At 38.6% G+C, this 26,226-nt stretch overlaps 6 protein-coding genes and 2 pseudogenes across 7 annotated transcripts; all 8 read right to left on the minus strand.

Annotated features, from left to right (window-relative positions):
• Positions 1-744: 744 nt before the first annotated feature.
• On the minus strand, positions 745-1,139 carry LOC130231576 (histone H2A-like). Its single transcript, XM_056460925.1, has one exon. It carries the CDS (start codon positions 1,129-1,131, stop codon positions 745-747), a length of 387 nt encoding a protein of 128 aa, XP_056316900.1. The 5' UTR covers positions 1,132-1,139.
• A 2,254-nt stretch (positions 1,140-3,393) lies between these two features.
• LOC130231602 (histone H2A-like) lies at positions 3,394-6,912 on the minus strand. The gene is made up of 2 exons (XM_056460948.1): positions 6,540-6,912; positions 3,394-4,086 (listed from the first exon to the last, which is right to left on the minus strand). Exons 1-2 carry the CDS (start codon positions 6,909-6,911, stop codon positions 3,811-3,813), a joined length of 648 nt encoding a protein of 215 aa, XP_056316923.1. The 5' UTR covers position 6,912; the 3' UTR covers positions 3,394-3,810.
• LOC130231570 (histone H3) lies at positions 4,990-5,461 on the minus strand. Its single transcript, XM_056460919.1, has one exon. It carries the CDS (start codon positions 5,415-5,417, stop codon positions 5,007-5,009), a length of 411 nt encoding a protein of 136 aa, XP_056316894.1. The 5' UTR covers positions 5,418-5,461; the 3' UTR covers positions 4,990-5,006.
• Positions 6,913-7,688: 776 nt separating the features above from the next.
• On the minus strand, positions 7,689-9,162 carry LOC130232613 (histone H1-like; annotated as a pseudogene).
• Positions 9,163-11,463: 2,301 nt separating this feature from the next.
• Positions 11,464-11,785, minus strand: LOC130231593 (histone H4-like; annotated as a pseudogene).
• Positions 11,786-19,895: 8,110 nt separating this feature from the next.
• LOC130231587 (histone H4) lies at positions 19,896-21,009 on the minus strand. The gene has a single exon (XM_056460936.1). The coding sequence runs from the start codon at positions 20,994-20,996 to the stop codon at positions 20,685-20,687; it is 312 nt and encodes a 103-aa protein (XP_056316911.1). The 5' UTR covers positions 20,997-21,009; the 3' UTR covers positions 19,896-20,684.
• A 1,975-nt stretch (positions 21,010-22,984) lies between these two features.
• Positions 22,985-23,389, minus strand: LOC130231572 (histone H2A-like). Of its 2 annotated transcripts, XM_056460922.1 has the most exons (2): positions 23,309-23,389; positions 22,985-23,203 (listed from the first exon to the last, which is right to left on the minus strand). In XM_056460922.1, exons 1-2 carry the CDS (start codon positions 23,387-23,389, stop codon positions 23,003-23,005), a joined length of 282 nt encoding a protein of 93 aa, XP_056316897.1. In that variant the 3' UTR covers positions 22,985-23,002. The 2 variants fall into 2 exon arrangements, with proteins under 2 accessions (XP_056316897.1, XP_056316896.1); XM_056460921.1 differs by having other exon boundaries at positions 22,985-23,389.
• A 1,773-nt stretch (positions 23,390-25,162) lies between these two features.
• On the minus strand, positions 25,163-25,546 carry LOC130231599 (histone H2B 1/2). The gene has a single exon (XM_056460945.1). It carries the CDS (start codon positions 25,538-25,540, stop codon positions 25,166-25,168), a length of 375 nt encoding a protein of 124 aa, XP_056316920.1. The 5' UTR covers positions 25,541-25,546; the 3' UTR covers positions 25,163-25,165.
• Positions 25,547-26,226: the final 680 nt, after the last annotated feature.

Here is a 26,226-nt window from a genome sequence, read left to right on the forward strand (position 1 = left end):
TACACTGAAAGACTGGAGTTCATAAAATAGGCAACGTTACACATTTTATCTAAATTAAATGATTGCGGTTCAGCTTAAATTAACTAATGTTGCTTTCTGATTCACCTAATTCAGGGTTTCAGCAGGTTTTTAAGACCATTATGAATGAAACGTCACAATACAGGACTTTTTTGTATTATAATTAGTTACTTGAAGGCCACAAATTTTATGTCAAAAAGCAAACCCTAGTTGTGCATACTATTTTAAAGAACTTCGTTAAAAAAATAAGATGGATGCACAACAGTGTCCACTCCTCACCAAACATGGACTTTAAATATACAGAGAACTTTTAAAAATACTATTGTGAGGCTGGAAATTAAATCATATTAGTAAACCGTTTTGTTAAAAGCTTGATTTCGATGGATTGTTGGTGACTGGATGCATGTTAGTCCGGTTGTGTAATATGTTCACAAAGGAACATTAAAACTCGTTAAAAATTAAGACATAGAAAACAATCAGTGAATTTAATACTTTACTAAAGAAATACTAATACTAAAGAAATTCGAAACATACGTATCATCTTTTACAGAGACACATTGGTGGCGGTCAAGTTTAAGGAATTATTTCTCGCAGACACCCAGTAATTTGAACAAATTAATTTACGGTTTGCTTTGAATTTCTTAATTTGACGTTGAACTTGCCCTTTAAAGAGTAAGTGGGTGGTTCTTAAAAGAACCTTTGGGAAACTAAAAACCGAATTATAGTTTATTTGCCCTTGGCGGCCTTCTCAGTCTTCTTGGGCAGTAGTACGGCCTGAATGTTGGGTAGCACACCACCCTGGGCGATGGTCACTCCGCCCAGAAGCTTGTTCAGCTCCTCATCATTGCGCACCGCCAGCTGAAGGTGGCGGGGGATGATGCGGGTCTTCTTGTTGTCCCGAGCGGCGTTTCCAGCCAACTCCAGGATCTCAGCGGTCAGATACTCGAGCACAGCGGCCAGGTACACTGGAGCTCCAGCACCGACCCGCTGAGCGTAGTTACCTTTGCGTAGGAGTCTGTGAACGCGACCGACAGGGAACTGAAGCCCTGCTCTGGAAGAGCGAGACTTGGCCTTAGCGCGGGCTTTTCCTCCGGTTTTGCCTCTTCCACTCATGATGTGCGCTTACAATACTTCCCGAAGTTAAACAAATACTTCTGTAACTGTGAACCACGACGTTCAGCTTTTAAAGCTAACGTACTTCTCGCCTATTGGTCAGATTCTGCCTCAGTTGAAAACCAATCACCGCACTTCCCTCCAAATCGCAAGACCCGCCCCCTTTGCAAGTTCCTGGCAAACAAAGTTCCTTTGTAATACCTACGTTTAAAGTATAAATTGATGATCTGTACATGCTGAATATTTATAAAACCTATAATGTAGTAAGTTTAGATTTGTTTTCATGGATCCATCCCCGAGTATGTGTAGAAGGGAATGAGAAGGTGAATAAGTTGGTCAAAACAGCATTAAGGAAAGAGGAGGTGGAAATGGAAATCCCATTATGCAAAACACTAATAATTTTCAGTCAAAAGTATTATTAAAGCTGCAGTTATAAGCCTATGGCAAGAGGACTGGAATAAAGAGTCAAAGTGAAGATATTTATTCAACATAATCAAAAGTGGGGAAAGAAATGCATATAGAAAAAGGAAAGAAGACAATGTTGTAAGGCTTGAAGATTACGCTGCTATTCTGAAACACTAATCAAAACAGAAAGCAGCTGAAGGATGGTGTGTCTAAATCAATTATTTATCTGACTCCATTAAAGTTGGTATTATCATTGAAAGAATTCAAGCAGGCAATGTTGTTAATTAAATTACACGTTTAAATATACAGACAGTAGAATGAAACAAACTAACATACTATATAGAAGATCTTAGTTGTAATATATGAACTGCTGTATAACAAAAACTGCCTTAGTTAGTGTTGCACCCCTGGAAAAGGGGAATTTAATGAATAATCATCAGACACAATCTCGAGCTGCTGTTTGCGTTGAGTTGTATTAACGTTGTCACACAGTGTAGTTAAACAACGCCTACTGTCTGCAGCTCTAGATTTCCCCCTAGCGGACACTCCGTGAATGACATGTTTTCTCAGGCAGCTATTAAATACAAAGGGCAACACATCGCTGTATAAATCATATCGATTTTAACTCTTCTTTGTATTTGTTTTTTTTTAATGAATCCAATTTATTTAGTAGTATATTTTAATGATCACATTGATCTTTAAACCACTACATTAGCACATATGAGGCTACACACCGGTGTGTGGGAGACTGAGTGAAATCAATTCTCCCAGATCAACAGTCACCTTTCCTTCTCATACTCTGAGCAAAGCATTGTCAAACATGAGTGAATACCAAAAACCTACCATACTCAACCATAGTAAATAAACTGTGTATTAAAATACATCAACGTTGTAGTGGTGAAATTCAGCAGAGACATTAAAGTCATAAACTGTCGAGTGACTCCAAACATGATAAAGTTATATGAAGAAAATCATCAGCAGATGAATTGTGTTTGGTGAAAAGCACACGGTCTGAAAGCAAATATAGCTGAGATGTGGATTGGAGCTGTGAGAAACTCCGCTACACCAGGAGGACCCATGTCGTTTTTATTAACATAGAAGGAATAGTATATAAACATTCTGAGCTTACACTGTTGTAACTATAGGCTTTGTATACTCCAATCTTAATTGTTCTCTGTACATTGTGGAAGAACAGAAACCACTGAGCAAGTGCATGTAATATTACAACGAAGTATATAGAAGAGTGAGAAATCAGCTTTGAAGGCATTTGGAAATGAATGTCATCTCATTCAGATTTACTTAGGATTTTCTTTTACATTTTCTGAAGAATACATGTTTAAATAACAGTATATAGGGAGAGCAGGGATGAAAGTACAATTTTTCATAACTTAATTTTAAAGGATAGTATTTTTAGCATAAATATAATTTTTCTGTGGTTACTTACTAGTGTAGTATTGGGTTTTGCCCCACTAAATGCTAGTGAATCGTTATTAGCCGCTGCAGTACTCTTGTCAAAGAGTAGGAGTCATCATATACAGTTTGACCATTTATTGAACAAGATTTAACCATATACACTTGTCAGTGTATTTGAGGTAGTTTCTGAAAATGAGTAACAACAAATAATTACAAAGTATATCCAATGATTCAGCATATCACAATCGACATAGTAAACAACTAGTACAGTGTACTGACAAATGATATAGACTGAAAAATATATATATATGCAAAACAACAGTGCACAGTGTGTAATGAGTAGTACTAAGTAATGAAATAAAAGTTATATAATTAAATAAAATTATCCTTAACACAGACATTAGTAATAATGACCACAGATGACTATTATCAACATGACCATTACACATATTAATATAATGCGACCGTAAACATATTTTGTCCTTTTTTTTTGCCAAAGAATACTAAACTGCATTTTTATTTTACTTTTCAATTCTATTGATTGTTTTAAAAAGCAATCCAACAACGCAAAATGTATTTATAAAAAGCAATTCCTGCTCAGGGTCTGAAAAACTAGTTTGAATAAACTACAAATCCAACTTGGCTTGTAACTTCTTAAACGTGGCAGAATTTATGGTTTATTGTGAATATTTCCAGTGCCAGTTTGAGCGGTGCATGAAGTGATTAAATCATTAGAACGAATGGTAGATGGAAAGTCGTTACTTCTGCCAATCTAGTTCAATATTCAGACAGAATGCCCTCTATAGACGAAAACGTGGGTGGCTCTTAAAAGAGCCTTTTAATAGCAGTTGATTCAGCACTTTACTTAGAGCTAGTGTACTTGGTGACGGCCTTTGTGCCCTCAGATACGGCATGCTTAGCCAGTTCCCCGGGCAGCAGCAGACGCACGGCGGTCTGGATCTCTCTGGATGTGATGGTGGAGCGCTTGTTGTAGTGAGCGAGACGAGACGCCTCACCGGCGATGCGCTCGAAGATGTCATTAACGAAAGAGTTCATGATTCCCATCGCCTTTGATGAGATTCCGGTGTCGGGATGGACCTGCTTCAGCACTTTGTACACGTAGATAGCGTAACTCTCCTTCCTGGTCCTCTTGCGCTTCTTTCCTCCTTTGCCGGCAGTTTTAGTCACTGCCTTCTTGGAGCCCTTCTTCGGTGCGGGTTTCGCTGGTTCTGGCATGTTGGATGATCTAGATTCTCTTATAATTCTCCGGTGGAACGCACTAGATTTTATGCACCGCGTATGCTAATTTGAAATAAGAAAAACCGTGCCTGTGACTGGTTTATTCGCCGCTCTACACATAGAATGATTTGATTGGTCAGGTCAAACAACACGTAGGAGAGCAGATCAGCGGCTTTAAAAAGTTGACTCCGCCCACGTTGTCTTTGACGTCATTCTCACCACCCCATTATACCAAACGGTTTCTTGGTTTAATTTTCCCGCTTTTTTAGCAGAGATAACGATTATAAGCAAAACAAAAAAAAAACTTACATCCTACTACTTGTTGCATATTTTTAGGTTATTGAACAAAACGAAAACCCAAATTAAACGATGCTTAAAGCTTCGAATAACTAGAACTATGAAAAATAATACAGGAGTTCAAACTCGTCATAGTCCATTTTCTATCTTTTCGTTTGTGAATATTTGTCTCTTTCAGTATGTTTTTAAATATAAATTATTATTTATATATGGAGATTATTTTACACTTTAACAAATCAAGGAGAGACTACGGAAGCTGAGGCTGTAAAGTTTAGTTACAATTCCTCGAAGGAATGTAATTGCAGAACGGCATGCAACCATTACATAAATTATGTAGGTATACACCACTCCTGAAGCAGTAATCAGTTGAAACCAAATGTTTGCATGCGAACTGGTTGAAAACACCAGTCTTATTTTAAATTCATAGTCAAACAGTTGAGCTAAAGAACCTCAGAAATAGTCTTTTAATGGGACATATGGGTGGCTCTTAAAAGAGCCGTTTGGTTTAGTGCGGCAGCTGTTTAAGCGCGCTCTCCGCGGATGCGGCGGGCCAGCTGGATGTCTTTGGGCATGATGGTGACTCTCTTGGCGTGGATGGCGCACAGGTTTGTGTCCTCAAACAGACCCACCAGATAAGCCTCGCTGGCCTCCTGCAGGGCCATGACGGCAGAGCTCTGGAAACGAAGATCAGTCTTGAAATCTTGAGCGATTTCTCTCACCAGACGCTGGAAGGGCAGTTTGCGGATCAGCAGCTCAGTGGACTTCTGATAACGGCGGATTTCTCTCAGAGCCACAGTACCGGGCCTGTAACGGTGAGGCTTCTTAACCCCACCGGTGGCCGGTGCGCTTTTACGGGCAGCTTTAGTGGCGAGCTGTTTCCTTGGAGCTTTTCCTCCGGTGGATTTACGGGCGGTCTGTTTGGTTCTTGCCATTATTGCGCGTGTGAGATTGGTTCAACTCCTCGAACAAGTTAGAGTCAATGTTAACGTTGTCGCATATTTAAAGCGTAGCTGCCACAATCTTATTGGATGGCGTGAATTCGAATGATTTGACTGGTTATTGTCTGCTTTCCCTTTACGACAGTTGACCAATGACTATGCACCTTTGCTTTTTGAATCCGTTTGAAGACAAGTTCCCGCCCAAACGTGCATTATTTTCGCCTCTTTGTAATAACAAAACATGGACAATTATCAAAAACGTAAATATTTGCTCCCTATTGGCAATTTTCCTTTACTGCCCAAAGAGTATATAGCGTTATGCTTTAGTTCATATCTACAGCGCGATAGAATTAATTATTGTTGGGGCACACCTTTCGTGCAGATCCTTATGTAGCACCTTTGCAGCTTCTATTCCAACAATCAGTATTTGAAAAAACGCAAGTAAGACCGAATCTTCTTTTAAAAAAGGTTTACTGAAGAAATGCAACAAAAATACAAAGTAACAATAGAATCAATATAGCTCGGTCAAAAAACTGTTGCTTCCAACATCCATAACTGCAATCTGCCTTAAACGTATGAACTAATGACCTCAAGACGTATTACTGTCGGAAGCCAAAATACCAAAGTAAAGGTTTTTAAATTGTATCAATTAGTAAATTATGCATTTTAGATAATAAAACCACAATGAATTCTTAATATATTTAATATCAATTTTCGTCATGCTTTAATCTTTTTTACTAAATTATCACAAATGAATCATGCATAACTGGCTCTTACAATTATATTTAAGTACTTTATTTCTTAAATGTATCGGCTTTGTTCTTGTTTTGAGATCTCTTAAACTCATTCAAACTGTGAAGCAGTTTGATCAGCTTTTTGACTTGTAATTTGCGATTAAATGAGCTAGAGGGACTTGGGTATTCAGAGCTTTAAAGAAACTTTTACGTGTAGGATTTAATATTACTACAAAATGAATTTAAATCTAAACTTGTTTTCTTTTATTAGTATCAGTGAAATACCAGTTCAACCTAGTTAATTCTCTTTACAGGAGAAAATGGGTGGCTCTTAAAAGAGCCTTTGGTTTTGAAACGATCTTCAAACGGTTTACTTCTTGGCGGCCTTCTCGGTCTTCTTGGGCAGCAGCACAGCCTGGATGTTGGGCAGCACGCCACCCTGAGCGATGGTCACTCCCCCCAGAAGCTTGTTCAACTCCTCGTCATTGCGCACCGCCAACTGAAGGTGTCGGGGGATGATGCGGGTCTTCTTGTTGTCCCGAGCGGCGTTTCCAGCCAACTCCAGGATCTCAGCGGTCAGATACTCAAGCACAGCGGCCAGGTACACTGGAGCTCCAGCACCGACGCGCTGAGCATAGTTACCTTTGCGTAGCAGTCTGTGAACACGGCCGACTGGGAACTGCAGGCCCGCCCTTGAGGAGCGAGTCTTAGCCTTAGCGCGGGCTTTTCCTCCGGTTTTGCCTCTTCCGCTCATGTTGTGCTGCTGGTTCTCAAGAATCAGATACTTCTGTTAAGCGCGACGTTCAGCTTTTAAAGCTAACGTAACTCTCGCCTATTGGTCAGAATTGTTTCAGTTGAAAACCAATCGCTGCACTTCCCTCCAAGTCGCAATGTTCCGCTGCTGATAGCCTTTGGGGGGCAGTTCCCCGAAGAATTGAAATTCATAATTTAATCCACGTGTTTCAAATCTGCTTGCTTGTTAAAGACGCACAAAAGTATTATTGTCATTATTTTTATTATAACCTGTTTAAATCTTTGAAGGAGGAAACCATTGATTTACAAAGTTTTTTTGCTATGGAAATCAATGGTTACAATGTTTCTAACATTCGTCATAATCTAGAGTCAGTGATTAATACATTCCTGTTTGAAGTAATTATCCCTTTAAGAAGGTAATAAAATACTTACACCATAAATGTTTGCCTGAGAGTAACACAAATGATGAAATGATTCATTTCTTAATGTAACTAAGTCAAAAATAATTAATGACCGTTGAACAAGTTAGTACAGTTCCAGTCTATACTCAAAATGAGTATAAATCTTTTTAAACCTTTTTAAAATGAGCCAAATCAATACAATTGTGGGGTATTTTAGGGACAACTTAATTGCTTTTTGTTCAATCCACTTAAATTTGCAAAATGATTCCGTTAAACACAAACAAAAACTAAAAAGCAGTAACTATTGACTTCCATAGTAGGAGGAAAACAACTGAGTCAATGGATGTTTCCAGCATTATTCAAAATATTTTGTCAAGAGTAAACTCAAACAGGCTTGAGTGTTTGAGAATAAGTGTGAATAAGGAATGACTGAATATTTGTCTAAGCATTTTTCTTTTCGATTCAACCACTGAAATAAAGCTCTTTAGTCTGTAGTTGGTGGCTCTTAAAAGAGCCGTTAATGTTTAAGAAGAATCGAGCTTAGCGTCTATTACTTCTTCTTGGGGGCTGCCTTTTTAGGCTTTGCCGCCTTGGGTTTGGCCGTTTTGGGCTTGACTGCCTTCACCTTCTTGGGGCTCTTGGCTGCTTTCTTAGCAGCTGCTGGTTTCTTTGCCTTCTTGGGGCTCTTGGTCGCCTTCTTAGCGGCTGCTGGCTTCTTGGCTTTCTTGGGGCTCTTGGTCGCCTTCTTCACCGATGTGGCCGCCGGTTTCTTCACCTTCTTGGGAGATTTCTTGGCGGCGGGTTTCTTGGCAGCGGGCTTCTTGGCAGCGGGCTTCTTGGCTTTTGCGGCGGTTTTCTTGGCTGCCTTCTTGGGCTCGGCTTGCTTCTTGTTGAGCTTGAATGAACCGGAGGCGCCTGTGCCTTTGGTCTGGGCCAGAGTGCCGTTGGTCACCAAGGCCTTGACGGCGGTTTTGACGCGGGAGTTGTTCTTCTCCACATCATATCCGCCGGCAGAGAGAGCCTTCTTCAGGGCTGCGAGAGACACGCCGTTCCTCTCCTTGGATGCGGTCACAGTCTTGACGATGAGGTCGCGGACATTTGGGCCCGTTTTCTTGGGCTTGGACGCCGCTTTCTTCTTAGGAGCTTTAGCCGGTGAGGCAGCGGGAGCTGGAGCAGTTTCAGCCATTTCGCTGAGGAGAAAACTTTACCTACTACTAGCAGTGAATAATGAAGCTCTGCCGAGCGGCGCTGTGAACTTAACTGCCACATGAGAACCATGTAGACTCAATCGCCTCTCCTCAGAGAATCGCCTCGACACAAAACTTGTGCTTTCTCCGTTTAAACACAGAGCAAAACAAGTGCAATAAAATATTTTCCAGCAGACTAGAATAACCTTATTGATAAGAAGAGGGTCAAGGCTTTTTGGTGAAGTTTAAATAGGAGACGCCCTGAGTTTAGTTTTAGATTTATCGGGTAATTTATCCTCTGTTCTTTCACTGAAGTTGTTTTACTGCACATACAGCATGTGAAAAGGTAAAACAAGATGTGCAGCAAAAGTTATTAATGTGTTTTTTTTTTTTAACATAAGACCCTTTAATCTTTTGTGTATTGTTTGTTTGTTTGTTTGTTTAGACTTTAATACTCCAAAAGGGAAATTCATGTCATGCCATAGCTCACCATACAATAAAGTAAAAAAATATAATAAATAAATAAATAAGACAATAATAACAATATAATACATCCATACTGAACAGCTTAATTTCAAGCAACGAGTAGACACCAGTGCATATCTACAGTATCAGTGGATTAAAAATTCTACACAATTCATTAATTGCCTTGAAGCAAATTCATGTTTTACAAAGTATGTTAAAGAAGTTTCAGTACTTCAAAACACTGCACCTGTGTGTAGCATATTAATCCTACATAATGCAAAATTGCTAACAAAGCAATCATCAGAAGTTTATTATGTGTTGTCAGGGATGGTGTTTATGATACATATATTTCAAATACATATTTCAAATACAAAATACTATTTTGTAAATTGTATTTGATCATTTCATGAAAATAGGTTAATGTTTCGCATCAAAAACCTTTTGTGTCTTGTATTTTTGTATTTTAAAGTACTGTAAAATATTTTTTAAGAAGTCTACATGATGACATCCAAAAAATGCGGCCTCTGATTAATGCTTTCTCAGTTATAGGCTTGAGATCAGAACAGAAAATTGATTCAATGCTCGGAGGTGGATGGAAATTATGCACACATAAAGAAAATAACTGAGAAATGGCAAAAAAAAGTCAACAATTACTGAAAATTGTATAATGCACAATACCAAGACCAGGAATATGTAATGTTAGTATAGTGTAGAATTCGGCCTCAGTATCTTTGCTTAGGAAATGAGATGAAATAAAATATCAGTCCTTAACAGGAATATGGAGAATTCAGTCTGCTGCAGGTGGAAATGCAAAGGAAGTTTACATAAAACACCTAAAGATGGTGTACTGGTGTTAGCTAAGAGTGTAAACGGACTCTTACAAGTTAAAGAACTGAAAAAATCTTGAGAGAATGAGTAAAATGCATAAATAATAGTAGTTTTGAATGAATTGCTGATATAGACGCTAAGAAAATAAGACAAACAACATTGAAATCCTACAGTTGTGATTCCTACAATACTTTATTGGCTGTTTGAAATGCCAGTAGTTGATCTGCAGGTGCTCTGAATAGTAAATGAAGAGGAAAGATGTCTGTCTGTGGCACATTACAGTATATAACTCCAGTGACTGGTCAAAAACACATTGCTGCTGCCGTGTAACAGGAGTCTGATGTATATGAAGGGTTTATTTGCAAAAACATAACTCCATTTTTAAAATTATTTATAAAAATATATCATATATAATATGCCTATGTAACCCCGCCGGTCCTACACAACCCAACCCGCTTCGAGTTGGTATCGAACCGGCGAGCTTCCACTCTACCAAGGAGGCTAAAGACCATGGACCCTAGCATCTGTCGCTAGAGCACTTTTAGAGGTCAGAGGAGTGAGGTTTACCTGCACAGCATTTACTAGCTGGCCTCAATTACACTTTAAACCCCCCTAAACCTCACTCCCATCCGGGTCACAGCACCAATGTAACCCTGCCAGTCCTACACCACCCAACCCACGCCGAGCTGGGATCAAACCAGCAACCTTCCGCATGGGAGTCGGTTGCTCTACCAAGGAGGTTTACCTGCATAGCACTTAGTAGCTGGCCTCCGTTACACCTATTGATACAAGGTTCGGGGGGGGAAATGTCATGCTCCCTTGTAAAAGTATTTTGTAATATTTTTAAAGCACAAAATACAGTATTTTATTTTGATATTTGTTGTGGCTGCTGTTTTTAGTAGTTTATTTTAATACATGTAAAACAGGTATTTTATTTTAAAATACATTTCAATGCATCATCCATGTCTAGAATGCCTGCTATCCAAATATGCATTTAGACAAAGGAAGCTCTGTCAATCTAGAGTGTTTATGTGGTAAGAGTTTAACCTTATAGCTTTCAATGTGGATTTTACTGGGACTTTTCATAAACTCACATTATAAGGCTACATTAACAATAAGCACAATCACAATGATAACATATACAGTATCGTTCTCAGAAAATACACGTTTAATTAAATCTCATTATTCCATAAAGAAAAAAAAAAAAAGTCAAAATCTCTAAACCTTACGTTTTTATTTATTATTAAATTCTAGTGTGAATAATGCTTATTTGACATTGAATATAGACTGAAAGGAGTTTGCTTGTGTCCTTATTTCCGCCTCTGTAACCTCTCCAGGTTTGTAAATATAAGTTGGTGTTTTGACAAATTAGAATACATTGATCGATTTGCATTGTAAAGGATCAATACATGCTTTTTTTTTCAGAGTATGATTTTGTTTTTTTCATGTGACAAAGCAGATTGTAATGACACTCGAAGACACTAGGGTGCGAGAGCCGGATACACGTTTCTGAGACTTGAAATATGATCAGCGACACTTACTGCGTCTCAGGTTTCCCAGGGAAGTTTTAAAAGAACAAATAAATACTCTAGAAATCCAATATCAAACCAGTCAAAAGCCTCTTTTATGACAATGTGGGTGGCTCTTAAAAGAGCCTTGGTTTATGGACCGATCGTAGACGTTTAACCGCCGAAGCCGTACAAAGTGCGTCCCTGCCGTTTCAGCGCGTACACAACATCCATGGCAGTCACGGTCTTCCTCTTGGCGTGCTCGGTGTATGTAACGGCGTCACGAATCACGTTCTCCAGAAACACTTTAAGCACACCGCGAGTCTCCTCGTAGATCAAGCCAGAGATACGCTTGACTCCGCCACGTCGAGCGAGACGACGGATGGCGGGTTTGGTGATTCCTTGGATGTTATCACGCAGCACTTTACGATGACGCTAAGCGCCTCCTTTTCCCAGACCTTTACCGCCTTTGCCTCTTCCAGACATGATTCTCAACTACAGAAGTAAGAATGTACGGTCCCTCATGCAACACTAGAGAAACTTTATAGTCGCCTAGACGACCTAGTTGAAACACTCAAGGCGGAGCTACAACGCCACAATAGGCGTGTCCAATTCTAGGCCTCGTGGCACGCATTGTGGTGGTTAGATTTTTTGAATTTTACATTTTAAGTGTCAGTTCAATCAAATATATAAAAATCATAGACTGTAAAATATATGGACGTAGTATCTGTGACGTCACCCATAGGTTTATGAACACTGAAAAAGAAGTTACAAGCAGGCGCGGCCAACCGTCGCCATTTTGTTCGCGCGTCATCGCACACACGGCGGGAAACTCATCTAATGTGGGTACAAGCGCATGTTGGAATTCAAGGCAGTGAGGAGGCCATAACAAAATGAACCATTTATACACATTTCACTAAGAAGAGCAGAAGGGAAAAGCTTCATCTTAGAAGCTTGTAATAGGAAATGGCCGAAAGTTTGGGAGTCCAATAACACAGGTAGACAATATTATAAGATCCAAAAAACAATAAAGAAAGGCAAAATATCACATAATCTTAGTCGAAGAGAACAAGTTATTTTAACACGTTTAAGAACAGGACATACACATTTAAATAAAACATATATAATGAGGAAACATGAGACAGGTTAATGTAACAAATGTCTAACAGAGGAGACGGTGGAACATGTTTTAAAAAGGCGCGAAGCATATAAAAGTGAAAGAAAAAATCTTAAAGAGAAATTGCATAATTTAGGATACCAGGATTTCACAATAAAAGGTTTATTAAAAGATGGTTTAGATTCAGGGAGACAAATAAAGGCAGTTATAAGATTCTTTAAAAATAGTGGATTGTACAATAGAATTTAGGAAACCAGTTCAATCTCTTCACACTCCATCACAGTAGGTGGCAATAAGCACCTCTAAAGTTGGTTCGCAACTCGCCAAAAAAAACCAAGAAGAAAAACCCAAGGCAGGAGAGTGAGCAGAGCTAGACACCTTCTGGCATTTTGCTTTGACCTGGCTAAAGCTACGGTCACACTGGGCTTTGTGTGTGCGAAATTCTGTCGTACTGCGCTGCGAAAAGGGTCGGGATCACACAAGCTTATTAGATATTTAAAAAAAAAAAGCGAGCAATTGCTCCATGTTCTAAATTTCTGTCCAGGTAGGTCCTGTTTTGATCCTCCTCCAATGCGTCAGGCTGGAAACGCAGGGTCATGCGTCACATTTCGCAGGTCGCTGCGGTGCAAAGTTCAAGCTTGGTGAACTCTGACCTGCGAAATCGCATCACTTGACTGCGTGAGATCAATCGAGGATTAAAACATGACCTCTCTGGATAGAAATTTCAAACATGGAGCAATCGCTCGCTTTATTAAATGTCAAATCATCTTGTTTAATCCCGCCCCTTTTTCGCTGCGCCGTACGACAGATTTTCGCATGTTTAAACTCTAGTGTGACCACAGCTTAAAGCTGCAGTCACACTGGGCTTTGTGTGTGCGAAATTCTTGCAAATACCACGGTTTATCTCTGAATTTATCTTCGGTTTATGTCCACCACCGAAAGAAGCACATCCAAGTCACATTCTGTTCAAAGTTTTTCTTCTTGCTTGCTTTTTCATTTGGTTTTGCCAAAAGTAGGAGTCATTACCTTATTTATTAGGGGGAGGAGGCAGAGAGGGTTTTTGCGCTCATGCACATGCGCCCAGTTACACGTTAATTTGGATGTACAAAGCGTATATGTGTGGGATTCAGCATACGCAGTTTCATACATCTGAATTTTTTTACTGCGTACGCACATTTACAGCTTTGTCCGTACGTAATGTTTTAGTTTGAAGTCAGCACAAGTCTTCATTCATGAGGCCCCAGATGATTGTTCTTGAGCCTACAGCTAATCAGTCTGTCAGATTCTGGAGTACTTTACAGCTCTAAAAGATAAATATAAATGAGCTTAAATAAAACAAATACATTTATAGAGATGATATTGTTACGTGCTACACAAGTCTAGGGGAAATACAATGAACGCAACAATATTAATTTAAAGAGCACTAAACTGGGATCAGTCACAACGAGTAAAGTTCCAGTAAATTTATTTACAAAAAAAAAAAAAAAAAAGGTCACACACAATGTAGTGTTAAGGAAGCTCTAGCTTCAGGAGGGGAATAAAGCCAAAATAACCAACAAAAACAGGGTTCTGTCTGGGAGTAAAACCTCTAAATAAGCAACAAGAAAATGATGAAAATTAACAAAAAAACTACACTGACTCCCTGACTGACCTCAAAACAGGAGAAAAAAGTCCAACAAAAATGAAAGACCGCCTTACTGCTTCCTGGGGGGAAAAGCAAAAGAAAGAAATCAAAGTTTAAATCGTGATACTGATCTTAGCCACAACAGAGAACAAGTACCAATTGTCAACAAGATTTTAAAACAGCTTTAATTTAACTGAAACCCAGTGATTGCTCTGGAGAAAGGTTCCTCTCTAGCTCCTTTCTCAACATCCAAGTGTTTGGCCTGTGTTTTTATCCCCTCTCACTCCTCCATGTTAAGTGAACACAGCTGTGGGAAGCCATTAGCAACCTGCTTGAAACTCAGGAGGGGAGGAGTAAAGGCAAAATAAAAAGAACAGGGAGAAAGACATTTGACACAATAATTTTAAACAATACGTCTCTAAAAGTAACAGTAATAAGTATATACTCTTATGGGAAACGGAGGCCACATTTGTGAGCACAATTAAGTGCACACAGCATCCCATATCATCTGATAATAAGAAATAAGTCCAAAAGGCAGCTGGCTGTGTAAAGCCACATAAAACAAAACAAAAATACGATGAATATGCCGAGATCAGTGGCTAATCTGCCGGATTCAGCTGAGGTGAAGTGTCTGCGACCAGCGAGACGTAGCTGTCACTCAAGTGGCCACGCCCTTAATTATGCAAACTTAATATAACCTAATATAAAGGAAATGGATGAGTTATAAAAAAATTCACCCCCCTCACAGTTGTCATGAAGGGTAACATTACCTATATGACCCAAAATCGTTCTTTGTACCAGGCTGTAAACACCTTATTTTCTGCTGTAAAGTTGGCCATTCTAACCATTCAATTGAAATTTGCTCCATTTGGAGCCAGGACTAGCGGAGTTTTGATGAATTGCAGTTTCAGTTACTTCCGTATTGGCTTCCCGAGGGAGAGCGGGAGGTTGCCGCTTGATAAAAAACCATAAATATATAATACAACAGAATTATTAGCAATAGTAATAAAGTTATTGCACAGTGACATCTCATGCTATCAATCAACTCTCATTTGAATACTCTAATGTGAGTATTGATTGAGTGTTTATTAAGTTTATTAATGTATTTTAAGCAGGGGCGTAGCGGACATTTTTAAAAGTGGGGGGGGGACAGCTGTATGAGATCCACAAGTTTACGTTCATATAATTATTAATCACCTGTCTCTAAATGGTCTGTCTCTAAAAGTAAGGGGGATGTATCCCCCCACCCCCCGTCTCCCCCAGTTGCCACACCCCTGATTTTAAGTATTTAGCAGTGATTTGGCCTATGCTTATTTCTTGTGTAGACAGGACCTGTTTTCTTGAGTGTTTCTGTCAGTGGTGATTGTGTGATTCAAACTTTCATTGTACTACACTCTGATCTTTAATGGAGCATTATAGATGATCATCAGTAGTTTTTTCTGGAAAACGAGTGTGATACACCATTGTGTATTCACAATATTAATGTTTGTTTCGTTATTTATTTATTTATTTATTTATATACTGTCAAAAAGTAATTTATTATCACTACTAATGACTGTGTTTGAAGCAAAATAACATCAGCAGTTGAGAAAGCTTGCGCTTTGGGTTACCATGGCGATACTCGTTGTGTTTACTTCAGATGCTACTATGCTGCGCCTGGGGAAACACACTGAAGTCTCAATGTGATTTTGTTTCTCCTGATAATTCAGGTATGTTTTATAAAAAAGTCAATGTGTTTATTATAATTCATGTAAAAACATGCGAGTACACATTTCCTATGTGTTTTTAAAGGGAATAGCTTATTTACAGTTGTTTATTGAGTAGCCTGATTCAGATGAAAGTACCGGTATGGTAAATGACAGTTGGTTTGAGTTCTGTTTGTTATAACTGACTCCCCAGTAAATAATATGTATTTTACTCAGTATGTGATAATTGAACAGAAAAATGACTTATTTGTATATATTGGTTGTATATTTGCTAATGTATAAAGTTTTTGAGAGTAGAGAGTAACATTGGGAATTGGTGTCATGTGTATCTGTTACAGTTTAAATGATACAAATAACAGACGCCTGATTGTTCTGTGAGCTTGGTAGTTTTATAGTAAATGGTTATTATAGGAGCCATATTACTTTTCATTTAATATAATGTTTATTTGTATACTGATTAGTTTTGGGTTTCACAGTGACGTTTAATGTTTTTAGTCACGTGAGCCTACCTCGCACCTGCTAGACCAAATAAAGCTCGTGCACAATCACACAGGTGTTAGGAGGAGAGAAGGAAAGTGGGGTAGCTGTACTTTTTGTTGACCGCCACAGCACACGCAACAACGCCACAGCAACCCTGTACAATGCAATAATCAGCTCCATAGACAACAGGTATTTAACTCACAAATTCATGTTTTGTTTGTCATGTTTCAACTATATATATATAAAGTTTGCTAAAAACATCTTGGGCTCAGCGCGTCACAAATTAAAAGGACCCTCACTGCCTCTCCAGCGACTTAAGGACAATTCAGGAAGTCGCAATAGTTATATAGAGGTATTTACAGAGAAAGAAAAAGGAAAAAGAATTTAAAGTGTATTCTGTGTCCTACTGATAAATATACAGAAGGTATAATATTTATATGTGTTAATGATAAGAGAGTACAGAGTGTATAAGTATTTAAAGAATTGATTGTGGTAAAAAAAGAGAAAAACAAAGAGAACAAAACTGAATGTTTGATTAATTGAAATATGATTTGTCAGGATATATTTTCAGTACATGATTTGTGAAGACATGTTTGCTATATTATGACTGTTAATAAACAGATGCTACTATGCTGCGCCTGGGGAAAGACACTGAAGTCTCACTGTGATTTTGTTTCTCCTGATAATTCAGGCACTTTTAATCTGCCTACGAGTTCCGCTGCCGGGACTCATAACAGAGAGACACCGAGAAGTGAACTATCACATTATTCTGAGACTTGGATTAATACGTCTTTGACTTTTTTTTACTATGTCTCTCTATCGCAGTGGTCACCAAACTTGTTCCTGGAGGGCCGCTGTCCTGCAGATTTTAGCTCCAACCCTAATCAAACACACCTGATCAAGCTAATCAAGGTCTAAAGGTGCGGTCGCACTTGACTTTTCTTCCCATAGACTTCCATTCATACGCACGCGAATGCGTCAGACCGGAAACGCAGGGTCATGCGTCGAGTTTTGCAGGTTGCTGCAGTGCAAAGTTCAAGCTTGGTGAACTCTAACCTGCGAAATCGCATCACTTGACTGCGTGAGACCAATCGAGGATCAAAACAGGGCCTCTCTGAACAGAAATTTAAAACATGGAGCGATCGCTCGCTTTTTTAATGTCTAATAAGCTTGTTTAATCCCGCCCCTTTTCGCAGCGCCTCACGACAGAATTTCGCACACACAAAGCCCAGTGTGACCGCAGCTTTACTAGGTGTATTTGAAACATCCAGGCAGGTGTGTTGAGGCAAGTTGGAGCTAAAACCTGCAGGGACACCAGCCCTCCAGGACCGAGATTGGTGACCCCTGCTCTATCGTATTTCCCAGTGAGGGGATGTTAGACTTAAACAGTCTACTCTAAAGGATATACATCCACCTCACCACTGAAATAATTTAATGTTTAATAGACTGCTTAATTGTATATATTGATTGTCTTTATATTTGTGGTGTAGTGCAGACATTATTAAAAAAGATAAAATAACCAGTCCGATTAAGTATCATTGAAATGCTGTGAACTCCATCAGAGTAACATAAAACCGAGGATGTGTTACAACTAAGAATAGGTTTTAACTACAGCGATTCTAACTGCAGTTCTGCCAAATTAATAAAAAAGTTTTTAGTATGATAATGAAAAACTTATTTTCTAATCAAACCATTCCTCTGTAATCTTACACTAAAAACTGAAATAAGGGCAGACTTAATAGCTAAAAATGTAGGAGAGCATTACTATTATGAGATTCTATTGTATTGCATTATGAGGCAATTGAGTGTTAAATAAAAAATAATTCAGGGAACACTTTAAAATGAAATGATTGAATGACAGTTTTTGCTGTGGTTACAACTGCATCAGTTAGAAAATAACCGCAAAATGATAAAACATTAAATGATCAAAATATATTAATTTCACCCAGCTTAAATGCAAGTAAAATGACCTAAATTGGAGAGAGAACGGAGTACGCTCAAAAGAGAGCATGATAGTGGAGCCAAAGATAGATTGCAGAGCAGGAAAAGAGAGCAAAGTTCAACTCATTTTGTATCTTCCTTGACCATGTGACCAAAGCCCAAATACTGAGACATACAAATTAACCAAAATGGATTAGTCTGTTTGTGTGTCTCAGTATGCGGTCTTAAGTCAAATTCGTGTGACGAGATCATAAAAACCCTAACCACAAACAGATCCAGACTCTGATCTTGCGCTTTCCTCCTTTACCAGCGGTTTTGGTAACTGCTTTCTTTGAACTTTTCTTTGGTGCGGGTTTCACTGGATCAGGCATGTTTCTTTGGACATATCCAGATCTGTTCAATGTATTCATACTACACACACTGGCTATTTATTAGGCTCTTATGTAAACTTCAAAAGGAAGAATAACCAGCGTTCTCTGATTGGATCAATGAATGTGTGACCCTGATTTCATTGATTATAAAGGAGACAGGCCTGCAAGCAGAAATACCAATTGTATACTTTGAAACTGTAGGCCACACTCACGAGTCAGTTACTCATAGATAACAAGCTTTTATTGTTTTTTGTCGCTCAGAATTCTTTCAAATCAATATTTCAAATCAAAATTATTTTGATTGCAAATAACAATTAGCTACTAACAAGTGTCACATTTAATTATAATTTCATAGATGTTTTTGCAAACAAAAGGACAGCCTCACACTGATGTTTTACAGTGAGTGGAATTTTTAACATGGCAAATAAAATTAAGACTGGATTAGTCTAAATTTTACAACTACAAAACCAAGGCACAATCCCAATTCTACCCCTTACCCCTCGTTTTGCGCGTTCCCGTGAAGGGGTAGGGGTGTCCCAATTCTCTTTAGCTTGAAGACGTAGGGCTAAGGGGAAGAGGTGAACAGCCCTTTGAATGAAGATTTTTCAGGACCACACTTGAAACCAAGGGGTAAGAAAATTTTCCACAATACAACAGCCACAGCATAGCTGCACCAGGGAATATTACAAATTAGTATTTTTGTCATTATTAAGATTTTTTACAACAAGCACATGTTTTAATATATTCATAACTGCGTTCGTGTTTTACTGTCATGCTTAAAATAAATAACATAGAATAAAACCCGCTAAATTTCATGATCTAATCTATAATAATTCCTGTAAAGCAGTCCCACAACATTCTGACACTCGAATACCATCAGAAATGTCTAGTGGCTGGGAATGAGCTGTTTACGGTGTCTGCTATAATGTTAATGTTGTTTTTGTGTGTTTACATGATGAATATGGCCACTGTATAAATGAACAGTACTGTTACGATCTTATTGCCACATGAGATCGTTATGATAACATAATATATGCCTTCAGTGATTTCCAGGAGATAAGTACAAAAAAAAAAAAACAACTGGAATAACTACAGCAGTCGCGATCGTCTGATCTCATATGAAGTAAGAGATCGCGATGACGTGTGCAGGTGCTGTAATGCTGTCCCAATTAGGCGTAAATTCTGAAGTCCTTTCCTTTCACAGTCGATTTTAAGAGGGTACAAAAATAAAATTGGGCCTAAGTATATGTAACCCTCTTCGTTGGTGTGCTTCCCCAAAATGTCTCTGCGTTGTGTATGTGTCATAGGATGAATAAGGACACCAAGACCATGGTTGAGCCAAACAGAGCAGCTTTTCCTTTAATGGACTCCTCTCTTCATTTTGTCACTTGCACAGCAGAAATAGCACTGCAACATCTTTCCCACAAGAAAACACAACTGAGTACATCACAAAATATCTTCAAAGATTACAATGTGTAACAAATTTCCCCAAATAGATGTAAAAGTGGCTGCATCTAAATAACTAGCAAGCTAGCGGTTCACAAACTAACTTAAACACTGAAAAAATAAACTACAACATATGACAGGCAATTATAAATGTTAAATATATTCACAATATAAAGAATCAACCAAATAAAACGCCCTATCACCCCTGAAACAACATAAAATATGCGAAATCAGAATATCAGAAATACAAGTCAATCTATCAAAAACAAGGACTTCTACACATTAGTTAATGCCCTAACTATAACACATCTCATAAAATAACATGGATGGCAAATATTAAAGTTAAACAAATTCTGTGCAGAGCTGAATTAATCCTTTCCCACAAGGAAACACAACTGAGGCCAACCAGCAGCCCTTCTCCTTAACACAACACACAGCTCCCCCCGGAGGAAAGGAAGAGATAAAATATACTCCCTACATATACAACTTTACTTTTTAACCATCTATGACCTAATATGCCAACATGACATGATCACCATGATATTTCATATACAGATACATGCGGTTTAGTAATATATTCGGAATTAAAAATAATAACAGGATCTTCTACAGAAACCTCAATATAAAGCAAGTCAAAGGCCTCTTTTCTGACATCGTGGGTGGCTCTTAAAAGAGCCTTTGGTTTAGAACTGATAGATGTTTAACCGCCGAACCCGTACAGAGTGCGTCCCTGCCGTTTCAGCGCGTACACCACATCCATGGCAGTCACGGTCTTCCTCTTGGCGTGCTCGGTGTATGTAACGGCGTCACGGATTACATTCTCCAGAAACACCTTGAGAACACCGCGAGTCTCCTCGTAGATCAGACCCGAGATGCGCTTGACTCCACCACGACGAGCGAGACGACGGATGGCGGGTTTGGTGATTCCCTGGATGTTATCACGCAGAACTTTACGGTGACGCTTGGCGCCTCCTTTACCCAATCCTTTACCGCCTTTGCCTCTTCCAGACATGATTTTCAAAAGGCTACTCACAAGTGTAATATGAAGTGTGCCTACTCTAGAGAATATTTACAGTCGCTTAGACGACCTAGTTGAAACCCGCAAGGCGGAGTTACAACGCCACAATGGGCCTGCCAATCTCCAGGCTTCGTGGCTCGGACTGTAGTTTGCTATTTGAATATCACTTTTAAAGGGACAGTTCACCCAAAAGCTTCTAATAATATTAATATATATCATACAACAGAATTATTGAGAATATTAATGGCTCTGCGGTGGATAAAAGAGAACGAGATTAACGCTGCTATTGCATCAGACAGTTACTCATCTCATGAAAAATAAGATCTGTAAGGAAATCATTTAGGAAGTCTATTCTAACGGAGATTTTCTACATTACATTAACATGATGCTGGTGATACACGGGCCAACTTTTTGGAGCAATGTTTCAGGGCAATTTTGCAAAGCGATGTTGCTTGGTTACTTGTCTATTGGGAATGGGCAGCAATAGTAGTAGTAAACAGACAAACATACTAACTGGCTACTAAAAGCTAAAATATATTTCACCAAAATGTGAAAATCTAAAGAAGTGACTGGGGTTCAAACACTTTAAATGTAATTTGCAATTGAAGCAGTTCAAATTATTTCAGTCTTAAATTTCAAAAACTAATTTTTGGCCTTAAAGTATAAAATTCACTGATGTTTTGTCAAGTGTATGTTAATTTCAAACTGTTCTCCTATGTGGGTATAAAGGTATACCCGTATACCCAATTGGGCCAACACTCAACCAATCACCAACATCCCATCTTAAAAGAACTTTTCACAGAACTCTGTTTACCAATATGGTTTAATTATCATCCTTACAATAAGATGTTTAAAACCTATCTGTATATTTACAGTCCATGTATGGTGAGGACACTGACCTGGACAAGCTGCCATGCATATATTTAGTGTGTTATATTAGTATTATTAATATTATATTAATGTTTCTATCGTTTTAAATCCTTTTTTTGAAGAGAATTTGTTAAAAATAACCATTTACTTATTTTGACAATTTATGTAAACTATGTGGCCTTGAAATAACATATAAAAATGTCTTGTATAGTCTGAAATTTCATTAATAATGGTCTTAAACGCCAGAAACCCTGATTTGTGTGAATCAGAAAGCAGCTACTTGCTAGGTGTATTCCCTAATAATGTACAATCTTGATGTTTGATTGAATAAGGTGGTATTGTTTATTATTATATTGCTACAGTGGAATAATACGTAGTTTATGGTGTCTTGTTGACTATAGAGTAAACATTCCTTAGTTGGATGTTCCCCATTTTATTCTCATGCCCATTCTTATTTGGGGTTTACTTCCTTTCAATTTCTGTTCTCTCCTCCCGGCACAAACTTGTTTTTGTATATTATACAGATGCTTTTTTACTGATTTCTCAGTATACTTACCATACGTTCTTAAGGATTTTGCTTCTGCTTTACTCAGTGGGACCTCCAAGTCAACTTCATTGACTCTAAAAGCTTGTTTAGACAGAATATCCTTCTCTTTTCCTTACACACTTATGTTAGCAGGGACCCAAATGAATTGTATAAAGGCTGATCATAACCGTCAGGACAAAGCAATGTTCCTGGGTAACTTTGGGAAATGATGCAATAAATGGCCAACAGAATGAGACATGGGTAACTAATTAGGGCAATGGGTTATAGATAAGTAACTTTTAAGTTTAAACCCTTTTGTTGATGTTTGAACTAGTTTAATACGCCAGGCTGTAATTTTAAGACTAATTAAATTTAATAGTTCAGTTATAAGGAAAATCGGTTGGACACATTGCTAGATTTTAAACGTTTTACATGTATTAAGACACCGTGAACATCCGATAATTTCAGCAATCCTTATGCTTAAACATGCACTTTGCATTAGTTCATTTGTACTTTAATTGGCCATGTTAATTAAATTGCTTTTTAAAGAGCAAGTGGGTGGTTCTTAGAAGAACCTTTGGGTAAATGTAAAAACCGATTTAATTTATTTGCCTTTGGCTGCCTTCTCGGTCTTCTTGGGCAGTAATACGGCCTGGATGTTGGGCAGCACACCACCCTGAGCGATGGTCACTCCGCCCAGAAGCTTGTTCAGCTCCTCATCATTGCGCACCGCCAGCTGAAGGTGTCTGGGGATGATGCGGGTCTTCTTGTTGTCTCGAGCGGCGTTTCCAGCCAACTCCAGGATCTCAGCGGTCAGATACTCGAGCACAGCGGCCAGGTACACTGGAGCTCCAGCACCGACGCGCTGAGCGTAGTTACCTTTGCGGAGCAGTCTGTGAACACGGCCCACAGGAAACTGAAGCCCTGCTCTAGAGGAGCGAGTCTTGGCCTTGGCTCGGGCCTTTCCTCCGGTTTTACCTCTTCCGCTCATGATTACAAGCTGACTTTCGAAGACTGACGAAAAAGTCTGTGATTAAGTGTTGCTGCAATCAGCTTATAAAGCTAACGTGCCTCTCGCCCATTGGTCAGATTCTGCCTCACTTAAAAACCAATCACTGCACTTCCTTCCAAATCGCAAGACCCGCCCCTTTGCAAGTTTCTGGCAATGTTTTGTAACACCTACGCTTAAAGTTACATAGTTGATATTCTGTATTAAAATATTTATAGAATCCATATTACAGTAAGTGTATATTTTTATGGATCTCTGCCCGTGTAATATAGAAGGAAACAAGGAGGTGGATTAGCTGCCCAATACAACTTTTCAGGCAATAATATTATTAAAGCTGCAGCTATGGCAAGTGGACTGGAATAATGAGTCAAAAGGAGGACATTTATTCAACATCATTAGTGTTGTTATAACTATAGTCTTTGTATACTCCAATCTTAATTGTTCCCTGTACATTAAGGAAATGTGAACCAGATTGCTGCAATTATTGTAGAAGAACAGAAACCGTTGTTGTATTATTAGAGCGTGTATTATTACAATATAAAGCATAAAGGAGAGAGAGAAATCAGCTTGTTGGAAAACTAAGAGATTTGGAAATTAATGTCATCTCAGTCAGAGATGTATTTCAGAATGAACAGTCAAAGGTGTGGGATTTTCTTTTACATTTTTTGAAGAATATAGATTTAATTAACAGGGTGTTTATTTATTTTTTTATTATTAATAATATGTAAGAGTTATCCCTTTGCTTATTGAGGTTTCACACTCCAACAGAATGTAGGTAGTGGAAATGCACCTTGAGCTGGTTTGCCACCCGTCACTACGCCAAAAGAAGAAAAATCTTATACATGTTTAATTTGTTCTTTTATTATAGAAAAATTATATTAAAGAGATGGTTAACCCAAAAGTTAAAAATGTTTGAGTATTACACACTACATATAGGACATCCAATCATTAGGAGAACATGAATCGGGTAATCATTGTGGTCATGCTCACCAAGGTAAGTATTTACTAAAGAAGGTGGAATAGAAAGAATTGAGCTTTTTTCCTTTCTCCTGTTCTCCATCTCTTACTCCAACTGCTTGTTATTGCACCTTCAGTTGTTTACTTCGTAAAACAGAAGACTCTATAGTGAATACTCACTATTTTCTCACCCTTAAGTGGTTCCAAACCTTTAAGTTTCTTTACTCTGTTGAACACAAGAGATTGAGTAATGCTGAAAATCTGTAACCACTAACTTCATATTGTAGGGAAAAAGTAATGGTTAGAGCCCTCCAGCTTACCTCATGTTTTTAAAACTCAAAGGTTTGAAACAAGTAAAAGATGAGAACAACATTTTAGGTTAATTACCGCTTTAAAACATGCATAGTAATCACTTTTGTCTGCTTTGTGTCATATATGGAGATTTTCAGACATATTATAAAGTGCACTTCTAGCTCAGGATGCGTAAAACTGATTAAATTATTACTACCCAGTGGACTACTGCTCACTTAATTCCTCCTTGCGTTAATACTTGAAGATACTTCTAACGAGGTAGTACTTATGGTTCAATATGAACCATATGGATGGGTTTAAAATAAGGCACGGTGATGCAGATTTAGAAAGTAAACTTGAGTTGTTTATAGAAGTTAGACTAAATGTAAACTAAAATCAAGCATCTTAAACAGTACCAGTTACAGCCAACAATAAGCAGACAGAAAGCCCTCCATATGAAAACATGTGTGGCTCTTAAAAGAGCCTTTGTGTAGATATTGACTGAGCGCTTTACTTGGAGCTGGTGTACTTGGTAACGGCTTTGGTGCCCTCGGATACGGCATGCTTAGCCAGCTCCCCGGGCAGCAGCAGACGCACGGCGGTCTGGATCTCTCTGGATGTGATGGTGGAGCGCTTGTTGTAGTGAGCGAGACGAGACGCCTCACCGGCGATGCGCTCGAAGATGTCGTTGACGAACGAGTTCATGATTCCCATCGCTTTGGAGGAGATTCCGGTGTCAGGATGGACCTGCTTCAGTACTTTGTACACGTAGATGGCGTAACTCTCCTTTCTGGTCCTCTTACGCTTCTTTCCTCCCTTACCGGCGGTTTTAGTCACCGCCTTCTTGGAGCCTTTCTTGGGCGCAGCCTTCGCTGGTTCAGGCATGATGCTTATTCTGAATCTTCAAGTGACAACTTCTCAACAGAAAGCGTTGGGTTTTATATACAACGTATGCTAATTTCAAATAAGAAAAACCGCGGCATGTGATTAGTTTATCCATGGCACTACCCATGAAATGACTTGATTGGTCAGGTCAAACTACCAATGACATATAGGAAAGCGGATGAGAGGCTTTAAAATATTGACTCCGCCCACTTCCTGGTGTTTGACGTAATTTACCCTATTGTACTTTTTTTACCCTATTTACCTTTGTACGTTTTTTTGGTTCATTTTCTCGCTTTTGTTAGCAGTGATAATTGTCAGCAACAAACTTACATCCTATTATATTGAAAACGAAGACAAAGCGTTATTATTGGATTAATAGAGAAACGAAGCTTTTATCGCAAAACAATATATTGTTTCTGTCCTTTCACTTTACATATTGGTTTGTTTCCCTCAGTAGCCATGTGTCTGAAAAAGTTAAAATAATGTTTATGCTTACTACTAAAGCTGTAAAATAACTAAAATAGTAAAATAGCTGTAAGATAAATTGAAACTAGACTCCACTTATTTCCGAACTTTTACACCAGACCAAGCAAAATAATTCAGCTAAAGATACAAAAGAAACGGTCTTTCAAATGAGATATATGGGTGGCTCTTAAAAGAGCCGTTTGGTTTAGTACAGCAGCTAT

Source organism: Danio aesculapii, chromosome 7 (assembly GCF_903798145.1).
Source record: "Danio aesculapii chromosome 7, fDanAes4.1, whole genome shotgun sequence".
Lineage (NCBI taxonomy): Eukaryota > Metazoa > Chordata > Actinopteri > Cypriniformes > Danionidae > Danio > Danio aesculapii.

Coding starts and splice junctions, on each gene's coding strand:
- LOC130231576 (XM_056460925.1), bottom strand. CDS start 1,131: ATGAGTGGAAGAGGCAAAACCGGAGGAAAAGCCCGCGCTAAGGCCAAG.
- LOC130231570 (XM_056460919.1), bottom strand. CDS start 5,417: ATGGCAAGAACCAAACAGACCGCCCGTAAATCCACCGGAGGAAAAGCT.
- LOC130231602 (XM_056460948.1), bottom strand. CDS start 6,911: ATGAGCGGAAGAGGCAAAACCGGAGGAAAAGCCCGCGCTAAGGCTAAG. Junction 4,087..6,539: donor CCAAGAAGACCGAGAAGGCC/GCCAAGAAGTAA, acceptor AGGACCAGGAAG/GAGAGTTACGCTATCTACGT.
- LOC130231587 (XM_056460936.1), bottom strand. CDS start 20,996: ATGTCTGGAAGAGGCAAAGGCGGTAAAGGATTGGGTAAAGGAGGCGCC.
- LOC130231572 (XM_056460921.1), bottom strand. CDS start 23,389: ATGAGCGGAAGAGGTAAAACCGGAGGAAAGGCCCGAGCCAAGGCCAAG.
- LOC130231599 (XM_056460945.1), bottom strand. CDS start 25,540: ATGCCTGAACCAGCGAAGGCTGCGCCCAAGAAAGGCTCCAAGAAGGCG.